Below are 13,978 nucleotides of genomic sequence, written 5' to 3'. Positions count from 1 at the left end.
CTGCCCAGCAGCTCACTGAGCCCTTCACAACCACTGGCTCATTCAGACCTCACAACAACCCAAGGTAGGTACTCTCTCACTGTGCAACTGAGGAAACTGAGGCACAGGAAAGGTGAACAACTCGACCAAAGTAGAATTCCAAAGTGCAAGAGTTAGGAACTGGAAAGAAGGACCCCGCAGGGCAAGACACGTGACAAACTAGGAGCGTGACACCAGGTTTCCAATTCAAGACCTACTGCATGGATGGTGCATTCTAGGCAAGTCCCATAAATGCTCCACTCCACACACAACCTCAGGGGTGGGTGTTATGGTTTCTTCTTTCACAGATGAGGACCCCAAGCTCAGAAACACAAAGGGGCTTGCGGGTGGAAGGCAGAACCGACTGAAGGCCAGGGCGCCTAGGAGGACTGGGGAGGCCCTAGCACGAGCCCACTTACCTGAGAAGATCGAAGCAAGCCTGAAGATGTCCGAGAGGCGGGAGGTCACTGGCTCATAGGGTGAGGCTTCATAAAACTCCTCACCTGGAAGAGAGAACCGGCGTCAGGCCCAGCTTCACCCCTCCCACGGTGCTAGACAAGAGCAAGTGATGCATGAGATGCTGAACATTTCATACGGGTGAGTTCTTTCTCTCCAACTAGAGTAGAAGTCTCCCACAGCAGGTCAGTACTGCTCACGCTTCCCTCTGCTGACCTCCCTGCATGCCCAGCCCTCTTCTAAGGACTTCCAAGTGCTTCCGGAAAGAAAGCACTGGGGAGGTGGACAGCCTGCAGAAGGCCAGACATAAATCAAAGGATCTGAAGCCAAAGGCCCTCCAAGGTTGTTCAGTACAAGTTCCTCATTTCACAAGAGAGGACTCTGAGGTGGCCCAGAGAGGTAAAGACACCTGACTGAGATCACACAGCCCCTTGTGGCAGAGCTAGACTAGACTCTGGTCCCTTGGCCCTCATGCTGACATTCCCCCCCATCACTACAGGTTCGCTCTGCCCAGGCCACCTAAGGGCACAGAACTTCCTCTTTGTTTCCTGTCATGTCACCAGAAGGGTCCGCCTGGAGGGGCTGAAGGTCTGCTGAGTGGAGGCATGACCCCCATCTTGTCTGACCAACTCCCCACCTCTGCACTCCCTCCCTGGCCTCCCCATCACCTGCTGGCTTCTCAGACCCGTCCTCAGGGCTCTGGGGTGCATCAGAAGGCTGGTGAATGGAAAAGCAAGCGAGTGATGGGAGATAAATGGCACAGGGATGCCCTGGAGACCCACCACCTCCTCACTGGGACTCCCGCCCCCTCCACCAACACCTCGGCAGGACAGGAAATATCCTCTTGAGACATTACTGTGAGGAGAAATCAATGGATAATCACTCAGACTGTGTGTGTGCTGAAGGGGCGGGGGAGATAGGTGATGACCCACAGTCTCACACATTGATTTCCCATTCCCCCGGGGTCCAGCACCTGAAGAAGAGCACATGTGCGGTGGCATCCACAGGGCCACCTGCAGGACGGGGCCAGCCATCCGGAAGAGGGGACCTGCAATCTGCCCGTAAGGGGTGAGGTCCCCCGGAGGCCAGCACTGAAGGCGTATCCGGCCCTCTGCTGGTTCACAGAGCAAGGCATCTGTCTGCTAATAGGTAGCAAACCCCCCAAAAATGGTACAGACCCCCAGATGTTCATTCTCCCCCTGGAGAACTGGCCCCCACCCTTTACTTCACCTCACAGGAGCAAGCACCCTTCACGCCCTGCAACACACAGTACACAGAATGCACTACACACAACGGGCCCTAAGCACTATCTGCTGACCGACATCCAAACGGTATTGATCCTTTCAGGCCAGTCTCCAATCCCACCTGCCCCCGGGACTGACCAGGCCTGTACAATCTCAGTGTCCTCCTCTCTACCCACAGGCACCAGAAAAACTCCCAGCGGTGGGGTTACCAGCCACTGCTATTGGTTGGGGCCAAATAATACAAGAGCTTAGGAAGAGTTTTTGTAGGAAAAATGATGTTACACTGAGCCCTCTCTGCACGGGCACCACTGAAAACGCTTTAGGTGTACGAACTCGCTTCATCCTCTTAATTTCTCTAAGAGATAGGCACTATTCCTCTTCCTGTTTTATTGCTAAAGAACTGGTCTGAGATGTTAAGTAACTGACCCAAGGTCACACAGCTGGTAAGTGGCAGAGCCAGGTTTCAAACCCAGGCAGCTGGCTCCAGAATCCAAGTACTTAGCCATGATGAATACAGTCTCCAAAATTAAAAGTGTTGCTGAACCAAACTGTTCTTAAGCAAGTACTGCTGCTGTTGGACTTTTCACAGGGTCAGTCTTAGGCCAGCAGGACTGCTTCCCCAGCCCCAGGCCTGTCCTTCCCTCCTGCACCTGGCAAAGCTAGGCACCTGGGTACGGATCAGCTAGTATGATCGACTGCAGGGTTGGGGGTTAGTGTCTGGGGGGGGAAAACAGCCTCTTGGCAGGACTGGCTGGGAAAGGCCCATCCTATTTAAGTCAACTCATGCTGCACGCTCCTGCGGCAGAATTCACCAGCAGGAAGTCGGAGACCTGGCCCCTTGGGCATCCCGGCCACCAGACTGACCCAAACCTAAGGTGTCAGATTCCCAGGCCATGACCTGTGCAAGAGGCCTTTGCTCTTCACATGTGAAGGACCAGAATGACCCTGAACTTCAGGGCCACCTCTGGAGAAGGCAAGAAGTCTGGTTTCAAGTGCCCCGTGGAGCCATCAGGGACAGCACCACCATGTAAATAATGGCGGTGGGTGACAGAAGGGACAGTTGAGCCCCAGGCCACAGGTTCTCCCCAGGGCAGTTGGAAAGAGGTCTGCATAAGGAGTCGGGGGCCCTGGTCCCACCAACCCTCCTCCCTGCACCCTCAGCTTCCCCACCAAAGTGGGCGTGGGACAGAACGATCTCTAGGTCCTTTGCAATTGGGACCATCTAGGAGCTCAGCAGAGGCCACATCCCTGCCACCACCAGCTCTGTCCGCAGCTGAGGTCCTCAGACTATGCATAGCTCAGCCTCAGGTGGAGGGAGAAGGTGGGGCCCAGCCTCCAGAGCAATCACACCCGCCAGCAGGGGCCAAGGAGAAGCCACAATCAAAGTCCAAACCAGTACAGATCTCTCCTCTCCACAATCCCCCATCCCGCCCCAGGCCCAAGCCAGGTTATTCAGTGTTATTAAGGAATAGGGAGGAAGTGCTTGCAGCCTCCCCCAGGGAGACCACTCATCCCACACGGTGAATAATTAACTCTCAGGTGGATCCTGTCACTCCCAGGAACATTACCTACTGTTAAATGGCCTCTCAGCTTCCCCTGGCCAGCTCTAGGCAGAAACCACCTGGGCTCCCAAGAGCCAGGAATGGGGGCGGGGTGCATTCTGAGGAAGGAGAAAGCAGGGGGTCTACTTTTGTAGGATTGGCCCAGGGGAGGGTTCTCCTAGCCACATGCAGCCCAGCACAGGGGACCACGGCTGAATCAGCGCTTCCCCACCCCCACCCCGAAGCACACAGAGGCTTCAAAGATGGTCGCTGAGTAAGAGAACCGGCAAGCCAGCTCACGCCTCTCCCGTCCGGCATTGCTGGGTTGAGAGGGCCTTGAAGAGCAAAGGGCAGGACGCAGCATAAAGCCCGTGACACACGCCATCTTCATCCAAACGCCCCACTGCCTGGCTCCCACCAGCAAGGGCCTCGGCCCTCTGGCACGGTCATGCCCGAGGGAGCCACTCTGGTGGCCGGGCTCTCGGGCGGCCCACCGGCTCTTCCAGCTGGCAGTCCTGACCCCTCCCCTGGGAAGCCTGCAGCCCTCAGCAAGCCCACAACAAGGTACCGCCCCACCTCCCCTGGGTTGCAACTGAAGACCTCAGGAAAGAAAACAAGAAACTAAAGAATGAAGCCATGGGTTCAGGGACCTCAGTTTTCAGGCAGTAGAGAGGCATCCTCCCTCCCCTCGCAGGGAATAAAGGACATGCACTTTGTGGCACCGTTTCCCTCTCTCTGCTCACCTCTAGCTCCAGGACTCGAGGTTGCTGGGAACGGGAGACTGAGTCAGAAAAATTACTTTGCTATTCACGGTGGTGACACTGTTCATAATGACCTGCCCTCTTTACCCCCACGTTCAGGGTGTACTGGAACCATCTCGGCGCCTGGTCAGAAATCCCTCCTTCTCCGGCCCCCACACCCGGTCCCCATTTCCCCTACCCTCCAGCACCCTGAGGCCATGCTGCTTCTCCATCTCAGGCTAACCACAGACGCAGTTCCACAGCATACCCCTCTCTTCACCTCGACACTCCACCACTACTGGCCTACCTTCCATTTCAAGCTGCTCCGCCCTCTCACATCTTAAAAAAAAAAGTCACCCTTTGTCCTCTCTTCCTCACACCAAACTTCTAGAAGTTGTCCACAGTCACCTTTCCCAGCTGCCACTCACCCCCTAACCAGGCTTCTGCTCCCAGCAGCCACCTGTGGAGCTCACCCTAAGAGCACAGGGCCACGCTGCCAGCCCTCTCCTGATGGACCCCAAGTACCGGAGACTGCTCGCCCTCCTTCCTTCCCCGGTCCTCTGCTGTCCCTCCCGCCTCTCTCCTGCACCCTTGCAGGTGCCCCTGCCTCCCCCACCCATCTGTAAATGTCGGTGGTGGCCCTGGGGGCTCTGTCCCCGCCCTCCCCTCAGTGTGCCCACACCCTTGGCCTTGGCTGACTGGCAGTTCCTAAATCTCCATGTACAAAGCCGCTTCCCCACCTGGGCTCCAACCAGAGCCACAGGCCCCAAAATTAAGGCATCATCTCCCTGCCCTCCCCCCCACGAAACCTTCTCTGCCTCTTGCAAACGGCCCCATCACCCACCCAGTTGCCCAAAACAGAAAACTGCCCTCCTTGATTCCTCTCCCTTCACCAAGACCTGTTGGTTCTGCTTCCCTGGACCCTCCCTCAATCCTGCCACTGTCCTCAGCCAGCCACCACAACCCCTGGCCTGGATCACAGGAACAACCTCCTCTGCTGGAACCACATGAACACTGTCCTGAAGCTGAGATCGCGTGGCCGCCCCTTGCGGGGCTCCCTGAGGCCCAGCAGGTCCCGCACCCCTCCCCTCTCCTCCCCCCATCCCCACTTCCAGCTCCCCACCTGACTACACTGAGTTACTTGTTGGTCTGCAAGTGAGTTCAACTCCCTCCTGGGGGCCTTTGCCAAAGCTCCCCCTCCACCTCCCACACTCTGCCCATATCCCTCCGGCATAACTGCAGCTCACTCTTAGTCTCGGCTCAGAGGCTGCCTCTTCCAGGAAGGCTCTTGAGACTGTAAGAACCTGCCATGGGGCTCCCACAGCACCAGTGCGTTCTGACAGCATTCAGGCCACAAAGTGACAGAAAGCCCCTCACTTCTCTGCACCCCCCCCAACTATGGGCTCCATGAAGGCAGAGGCTCCCCCCCGCTTGTTCTCAAGTGTTCCCATAATGCCCAGCAGATGATAACCTCTCAATAAACAGTTGTTGAATCAATAAATGACTGTCTGACCAAGGTGGCCAATCCTCCTGCACTATACGCAAATCCTCTACACTGTGGTCTGGAGGGGGATGACACTGGGGAGCGGGCTGTTAGGGGAGGGGGCGGTGGCAGGTTCCACCTTGGCAGGTGGAGGGGCCTGCTGCCCACACACTGCTCCAAGCCTTATGGAAAGGGCCTAGGCCAGCCCTGGGGTCAGGAAGGCCCCTGAAGAGCAAGCCTCCTGGCCGCAGGAAGAGCAAAAACGGGACTGCCCTCAGCTCAGAGCCCAGGCCTTCGGGCAGTGGCAGGGGCTGGTTTGCTTGGAGGCACAGCTCTGCCTGCAGCGACCCCCCCATCTGCCTGGGTACTCCTGCCTCCCCTTCTCTGTTACCACTTGCACAAGTCCGTCCGTCCGTCCGTCCATCCATCCTCTCCCTGACCCCTACCCCCCTCCTTTCTCCAGCCTTGTTCTCCTTCTCCCACCACCCGGCCCCCTCTCCTCCCCAGCTGACATTCTGCCCCCTCCTTCACCTCTCCTGGCCGCCTCTAACAGCTGCCCTCCTAGGTCAGCCAGCTACTTCCTCTATGTTCCAGGCTCCCCTGGCAGGGAGCGATAGAGAGCTGGCCGGTTCCCTCCACTACCGAGTCTTCCCTTGAACCTAGGCCCCCACCCACAGCTCCCCCCCCCCCCCCCCCCCCCCCCCCCCCTCCCCCCCCCCCCCGCCGGGCTTACCCTCAGTCAGCCCCAGGTGGATGCTCCAGTAGATCTGCAAGCACTGCAGCTCCTTCTTCATGCCCCGCTTGCAGCGACAGTCGTACAGCGGGCTCTCCTGCAGGACCTCCAGGGCCGCCTGGCACTCCTTGTTGGCCAGCATGGTGTTGCGGTCCCGGCCCGCCAGGCACTGCCGCAGCGTGCGGTAGCGGGAGCTGCAGTTGGATTCCGCGGCGCACAGCTCATTGGCCCGGACACAGTCCACTGGGGGGCGCCAGCCGTGGAGCTCGGGGCCCTGCAGGGAGGAAGGGCTGGCCAAAGAGCGGAGGGTCTCGTCTGGGTGGTGGGGAGGGAAGACAAGCATGAATGAGGGCCGCCACGACCTCCGACCCAAGATGCAGGCCTGGGGGCTTGGGCCCTTCGGGGAATTTCACACCCATCTTACTCCAAAGCACACCAAGGCCGACTCCATGCTGCCTTCCCCACCACACAGCGGGTCAGAGGAAGAGCCCAAAGGTTCCCAAGACACCAACATCCCTCCTCAAGCCCAAAGGAGACCTCGAGCTGTCATTGTGCCCCGGCTCTACCAGATTCTCTTCCAATTCCACTTGGTCACCCCTCAGCCCTGGGCCCAGGAGCGGAGCAGAGGAAAGCCCGAAGACCCTCCAGCAAGACCACAGACAGTCGAAAACCCCAGGAGGCCAGAGAAGGATGCCACAGCCTCAGCAGAGAGCTGGGGGCTGCAGGGCCTGCCCGAGTGTGCAGAGGACGACTCTCACTTTCCTGCTGCCCAAACCTCCATCCACCTCAGTTCCACCAGAGGTCCAGCCAACAGGCTGGGTTAAACTGGGAAAGCAGCAGGAAATAATTTTACTCTCCTAGTCTGTTAGGACCTCAGAGACCACAGCATCCAGCTCCCCCGACCCCCACCACTTTACCCTGGGGAAACTGAGACCTAAAGAAGGGAGAGGACAACTCAAGGTCACACATGGGCTGAAAGGGCCCCTCAGACTCCTGGACTGTCCATTCTGAGTTCCCAGACTCTAAGAGAAGACCCCAAGAGACAAGCCCGACCTGTGGCCTGAGGCATGCCCAGAAGGGGGCGGCCACCCCTTTCCAGCCCAGCCCTCCACACCTTCCAGTCCAAGTGCACCCTGGCTGGACACCTGAAAACAGGCCTTCTGTGGCCAAGTTGTACCCCAGCCCTGCAGAAAGAAAGTGCTGCAGGCAAGCCTGACAAGCCCCTAGCTTTCTTCCTTGTGTGTGTGTGTGTGTGTGTGTGTGTGTGTGTGTGTGTGTGTGTGGCTTTCTCAATTCTCTCTCACACACACTTCTCTCTCTGACTTCCTTCTAAGGTCTATTTCTTCATCACCTTTGCTCTTTGAATAGCCTTGTGCCCCAATCTCTCTCTCTCTCTCTCTCTCTCTCTCGCACTTCCTACTTCTCCTCTCTTCCCTCTCCTCTCCACCCTTCTCTGAAACCCTCTCCCCCTTGGTCTCTCCTTTTTTTTTTCTTCTTTCCAAAAGCCGAATAATAAGCCAACTGCAAAAGGGAAAGAGCTTCCCTCCCTGGACTCTGGTCTTGCACATGGAGCCTTGCCTTTCCAAAGGTGAACAGGCAGGATTCAACCACCCTTCCTACCCATCACCCTCAGAGCACCTAAACCCACCGTCCTCTGAAGGAAGGGGCTCCGGGGAAAAGATTCAGAAGGGAAGGGCAGGGAGGAGCCCACTTGGTCCTGTCAAAATCAAGCTCCCAAAATGGTTTCCTCTAGACACAGACATCACCCCAGTCTTCCTGTCCACTCCAGATCCTGCCCCGGAAAAAGCCCCTCCATACGCCAGAGCCGAGACTGCCTTTTCCAAGACCCAGGAGTGACCTGGGAGGCTTCCTCCATTCCATCCAGCCCAAAGCATACTGGCCAGAAGTCCCCTCCTCAGAATCCCATAGAATCCGCCCTTCCCCGCCCCCGCCCCAATCCCTACCCAGAATGGCCACTTCTCACTCCTTCCCCCAGGAGGCCCTGCTCAGGGGGGGAGCTACCGTAGGGAGACAGCGACACCTAGAGGCAGAGCACTGCACCACGAGCCTGCCACTCCAGACAGCTGCGGAGGGAAAGGACTCCACCACTGTCGGCAGGAGACCTAGCCACAAGGAGAGGAAGTAGAAGAGCAAGGGGCAGGCCTGCAATGGAGAAGGCCATAAGGGCCAGAGAAAAAGATATTCCTTCTCCCGTTGACCACACCTCTGCCTCAGGACAGGAAGAGTTGAAGGCTGTGGCCAAGCTGAGACAAGACAAGAGAAGAAGCCAGCATGGGGTGTGAGCACTAACAGCGGGGCATCTGCCCAGGCACCGGCTGGAGAGGTGTTCTCCGCCCAAGCCGAGGCAGCAGCTTTATTTCCTGGCTTCAGCAAATTCCTAGGTCCCCGAGCAGGACTCAGTGCATGTGGGCCACCCAGGAGCAGCTGAGTTTACCCAGCCTCACTTGCACCTGCTACCCCCACCTAGCCAGCGGCCAGCCTGCATGCTAGAGTCTCAAGAATGACCCAGCCTTGGGACTTCCACGGACTTCCCCGCAGTGTCCCAGCAGCCTTCTCCCTTCTCACCTTGACTGTGCCTGAGGCTGCACTGTCTGAGACAGCCTGAGAAGGGATCATCCTGGGCAGGCTTAAAGGTCAAGACACTGGCCTAGGGGATTGGGGCAAGAAGGACACTTACCCTGCCTGCCTTACAGGTGGGCCCTAGAGCCCCACAGGACGATCCTCACAAATGCTGGGCTCCTGTGCCAAAAGCAAGGGCTTCCCCCATGCTGCCAGCTGGTACACGTGACCAGGGCAGGAAGATGCTCTGCAGAGAGCCAATGCATCCTCTCCCCAAACTCCCTGGCTGCACCCATCCTTGGCTCTTCTAGTTGGCGTCATGACCCCCAGAACCAATCAAGCCCAGACAGAGAAAGAAATAGCAACTGGGAGCCTTGGGCCAAGAATTCTAAAAGAGTAAAGGTCAGAAGGTATCCTGCTGCTTCCAAATTCTAAATCAGGAGAAAACTCAGATCCATTAAGAAAAGACATGTGGAACAGCTTCTAGAGACAAGGGGGACTAAGAGACTACACGGAGCTGCAAACACCCTCCCGCACTGAACAGCCCCACAAGAGCTAGAATGCACACTAGGATACCAGAGGGAAGTGGGCCCTCTGACCAGCCATGCCCCCAAGTGACTTTCCCCATCTCATTCTCTCCCTGGGTATGTCAACCCTGGAGGTCAGGATGACTGGGCCAGAAAGGCCTCTCTACCTCCAGGCCTCACTCGGAACCTTGGGGGGCACACTGAAGACCCATGTTCCTGGCACCACACTTCACCGTGCCCCCCCCCACACACACACACACTGAACCTGCCTACCCAGTCCCAAGCTCCACAAAACCCTCTCCCCGCAAGTGGAATTTTCAACCAACTCCCAACTGTGGGCTCCTTGCCAAGGAAAGTGGCCCTGAGGCTGAAGTTTCCTTAATACCAGCCTATCCCTTCCTCCTTGGCTGGCCTCACCCAGAGTCTTCTAATATCTAGTGGTCACTCAGTTAACCCCTCCCCCCAGCTCTGGAAAGGGACATCTCAAGGGAGGGGAGCTGAAGGGCTCTGACCAAAAGGACTGCTGATCCCCTGCTCTTACTCTTCCTGTCACCACTGACCCCAGGGTCTCAGACTCCGGGCGCATCTCTGACACACACATACACACACATACCCCTATATCATGAGAACGAAGTCAACTCCACAGCCCTCCCAGCTGAAAAAAAGCCTGCCTGCAACATGGGGTCCTGGGCCTAGACAGGACTAAGGGGCCCATAACGCTCTTCTCCACCCCAGGACATCAGAAGGCACCTCTGGGGTATAGCCATACACAGCTCAGCAGCGGGCAATCTGGCGGCTTCTCCTGAAATACAATTTTCTTTTCTTCTTGGCCCCAGAAAGCTGGGTTTTCAAACCAGCAGTGGGAGAAAAGGTCAGGTTTTATAACAGCCCCTCCAGAATGAGAGTCCACTTGCAGTGGGTTGCCAGGAAGGGCTGCAAACTCACAGTGGGCCCAGAGTACCTTTGCCGCTTCCTCCTGCAGCCCCTCCCACCCTGGAGACAGCTGCCTCTGGTTTAGGGGAGCAGGACCTGTGAAGGCCACACCCTAGAGCAGGGCCAGGCACCCTGGGGGACCGCAGCTTCTGGGACAGGGTAGAGGCAGGGGGTGGACAAAGGGTCTAATCAGTATTGACTCAAATCCCCTATTCAAGCCAGGAGGGCACTTACTAGACCACAAACATCTTTCTGTGATGGGCACCTAAACCCTCAGGCCTTCCCCTCTCCCCTCCTGCAGGAGAGAAAGGGTACAGTCCTGACCCAGCTAGGCACCCCAGCTCACCAGAGGCTAACAGCAGGCCAGGGTGGCAGGAACAGCATCCACACCGAAGCAGATGTGTGAGCCCTCAACACACTCATTACCCAGCTCCCTCTCCAGAGCACCTACCCAGGGGCAGCAGCCTGGCCAGGGACTCCAGGTCAGCACCCGGCTGGCAAACACCTTTTCTTCCTCCCCTCCCCTCCCAGAATCCCCTCTCTATACCCATTTCCCAAGCAGCTGAGATTTCACATAGCACAAAAGGGTGCGAGGGGTTGGGAATTCTGGGTGGGAAAGAGACTGCCCAGGGTTCAGGGACACCAGGCAGCCCCTCCTCCCTGCAGTTGGAGGAGGGGGCTTATAGAATAAGCAGTGGTCTTTGTTCAGATCCCTTTTTTTCCCATCACTCCTCTCCCTCTTCACCCAGGGAAGCAAACTTTGACCTCCCTCCCTCCTCTTCCCACAAGCTACAGGGTTCCCAGGCGGCCAGAGGTGGTGAGGGATAGGTAGTGAACGGTTGCTCACAACCCTTCACTCCTGCCCACGCATCTGGCTCGGGTCTGGGCGGGAGGGCGGGAGAAGGGTGGGGAGAAACTTGAAAAGTGTTCCAGGGAGTGGGGCCACTGGAAAGGGGTTCGGGGAGCGGGAAGTGGGATGCATTTCCCGAAGGGTGATTGGCAGGTGAGGGGATGGCGGCCAGCGCTGCCCGCACCGATGTCCAAGCAGGAGATCCAGAAACCCATGCCGTCCGCCCGGGCCGATCCGGGAGCCGACCAGAAAGATGAAACTGGCATGATTTTTCTCTCCGCGACACAGAGCCTCTTCCCACCCTCCTCTCTTCCAGATCTAGAGTTGGTATTCTTTTTTTCTTAAGTTGCCGCAATTTGAACCCATTATTTTGAGAGAAATGAGTGCTAGCATTGTATGTGAGTAAGCGAGTGTGCGTGTGTGCGTGCGTATGTGCGGCGATGGTTTGGGTGTTCCAAGTCTCCTTCCCAAGCCCCCCGCGTAACCAGCCAGCGGCTGTTCGCGTCCCTCCGCCCGCAGCCTCGCCGCCCGGCCCGGCTCGATTCGGCAGCGCGGGGGCCCGGCTCGCTCCGCGGCGCGCTCTCCCCGCCGGTCTCCAGCCCGCGCCCCGCTCGCCCCCCGCGTTCCCGGCTTCTCGCCGGCGACCGAACGCGCGGCCCCGCGCGGCCCCCCAGGCTCCCGCGGACGAGCTGCCCTACCCGCCCGCAGGTACTCACCTAAAAAGAAGAGGAGGCAGAAGATGTTTGCCAAGATCATGTTAAATAAATCCCACAGTTTTTTGTGTCTTTCTCCCTTGGGTAAAAAAAAAAGAATAATAACAACAACAATAATAATAGCCAAGCAGTGATAATCAGCCCCAAATCCAATGCGGAGATCCCTGCTAGTCCACCCGATGAAGATCCTGAGTCCGGCGATCCTCGCCTCTGGCGGGGAGGGGGGGGCAGGAGGGCGGTGGGCTGCCTCTCGACGCCCCCCTTGCCCACTAAATTCAAATATACACGTAAATGAGGGTATATCTGCTTTGCAAGCCGACAGCTTGGTCCTCGCTCTGTCCTCCCCTCCGCTGGTCCGGGAAGGCGCGAGTCCCCGCGGGTCCAATTCCCCTGCGCTTCCCAGGAACGTACTGGGGAGGTGGGGAAGAGGCGATTTGAGAGTGAAGGGCTGGAAGGAAGCAGCGAAGGTGGGGGTCAGAATAAAATGCAAATAGGAGAGAAATCCACCGACGGGTGTTAGCGTCAAGGAACAATCCAGTGGGAGCTTCGAGGACGAGAGCCCGGAGTCGCTTCTTTCGCACCCAGACGAAGAAAAGATTAAAAAAAAAAAAAAAAAAAAAATCTTCTGCCGCTAACCCTTGCTTCGTCTCACTTTTTTCTAATGGAATTCCAGTGACTGTGTGTGTCTGCGTGCGTGTCTTTCTCTCTTCTCTCCCTCCCTCTCCTCTCCCTGGCTCTCGCTCTTTGCTCTCGCTCTCTCCAGCTCTCCCTCGCTCTCCTCTCTCCCTCCCCCTTCTCCCTCTCTCCCTGCTCCTCCCTCCGCCCGCCCCCTTCCCCCCTTCGCGGCTCCCTCTCCGCGGCTCTCGCGCCCGCGCCCCTCTTCTCCGCCCGGGGCTCAGCGCTCAGGCTCCCAGGCGGCTGGCGGCTCGGGGCGCGGGAGCGCGGCGGAGCAGCGACACTCTGCAGCGGCGGCGGCGACACGACGGTGGCGGTGGCGCCGGGGAACGCTGGACGAGAGGAGTGCTTCGCCGCTGACTCCCTCTGCTCCGCCGCCCGCCCTTCCCGGGACTGACCTGCTGCCTTGGCCGGAAACTGACCGGCTCCCCGAGCTACGGCTCAAACCCACCACAGCCTCCTCACCCTCCTCCTGCCTTCTCAGCGCGCCACCGCACCCCCCCCCACCCCTCGCCGCGGGCGGGCTGCACCCTCAATCCCCACTGCCCCTGCCCCCGCCGCCTCGGCCCACGGGTCCGGGAGGCCTAGGGAGGCTCAGCTGAGGCCGAAGGGCGTGGAGTGTCCACGACACCCCAGCCATCCCGGGGGCATGGGGGGAGGGGCGCCCGAAAATCCCCGGCTAAGCGGCCAGGGTCTGGGGAGGGGCTCCACCCTCCTCGGGCGGATGCGTCCTTGGGCCAGGGAGTCCAAGCAGAGCTTCGCCCCGAAGGCGCAGGAGAAAAGAAGGAGCCCCTCCAGCGCCAGCCCCCAGCGTCCCCGCGCAGCCTGCCTGCCCGGGTCTAGCCCCTAGCACGCATACACGTGTGCTCTCCACGCGGAGCTCGAGAACTTTCCCCACACGCCCCTGGCGCCCTCGGCCCCCTCACGCCCCGGCGTTGCAGCCCTTCGAGACTCCCCTTCCCCACTCCTCTCTCCTCCCCTGGCGCGGGAGGAAGGCCGCGGTGCCCGGGCGCCCCGACCGCCTCCTCCGAGGCCGGCTGACCTGCCCGAGCCGCACCGGAGGGATCGGTCGGGGGTTCGCACCCCACCCCGGCGGGAGCACCCGAGACCGACCGGGCCCAGGGCTCCGTGCCAAGCTCGGCGGCCCAAGCTCGGCGGCAGGAGAGCTCTCCCAAGGCAGCCGGCAGCTACCCGCTTCGGAGGCTCCGGGTGGGGTCCCCCTCCCCCAGCCGAGAAGGGGGCGATTGATCCATCTGTCGATGGGCCGGGCTCACCGGCGTGTTTTAGTCACGGAATTTACAGTAAACGCCCAGAGGCACCAAAAAGGAAGCGTCTGGCTGGGAAAGGGCTGAAAGAGAGCTGAGGTTGCTGGCACGTTTCGGCAAGAGGGGGCGAGGCGGCGGGGCCGTGGACACGCGGGGGCACACGCCTACGCACGCCAGGCACCCCAGTTTCACTCTCCCTCCCTACACATCCTCAGCAACG

The 13,978-nt window shown here is 58.9% G+C and overlaps 1 protein-coding gene across 2 annotated transcripts in view; it reads right to left on the bottom strand.

The window, feature by feature from the left end:
* The window catches only part of GFRA2 (GDNF family receptor alpha 2), an 82,415-nt gene extending 68,797 nt beyond the window's left edge, over positions 1–13,618 (bottom strand). The window contains exons 1-4 of one of the 2 annotated variants that reach the window (XM_025873894.1): positions 13,607–13,618; positions 11,822–11,897; positions 6,216–6,530; positions 438–521 (exon numbers count right to left, since the gene is read on the bottom strand). In XM_025873894.1, the coding sequence (XP_025729679.1) occupies positions 438–521; positions 6,216–6,530; positions 11,822–11,861 (439 nt within the window). In that variant the 5' untranslated portion in view covers positions 11,862–11,897; positions 13,607–13,618. Of the gene's footprint in view, positions 1–437; positions 522–6,215; positions 6,531–11,821; positions 12,607–13,606 lie in introns of those variants that run through there. The other variant, XM_025873896.2, reaches the window with a different exon arrangement.
* Between the last annotated feature and the right edge of the window lie 360 nt (positions 13,619–13,978).

The sequence above is a fragment of the Callorhinus ursinus genome, unplaced genomic scaffold (assembly GCF_003265705.2).
Source record: "Callorhinus ursinus isolate GAN/ISIS: 27379988/994484 unplaced genomic scaffold, GSC_fseal_2.0 scaffold4, whole genome shotgun sequence".
Classification (NCBI taxonomy): domain Eukaryota; kingdom Metazoa; phylum Chordata; class Mammalia; order Carnivora; family Otariidae; genus Callorhinus; species Callorhinus ursinus.
The sequence above is the reverse complement of the archived record's forward strand: the minus strand, read 5'-3'. Positions and strand labels throughout refer to the sequence as shown.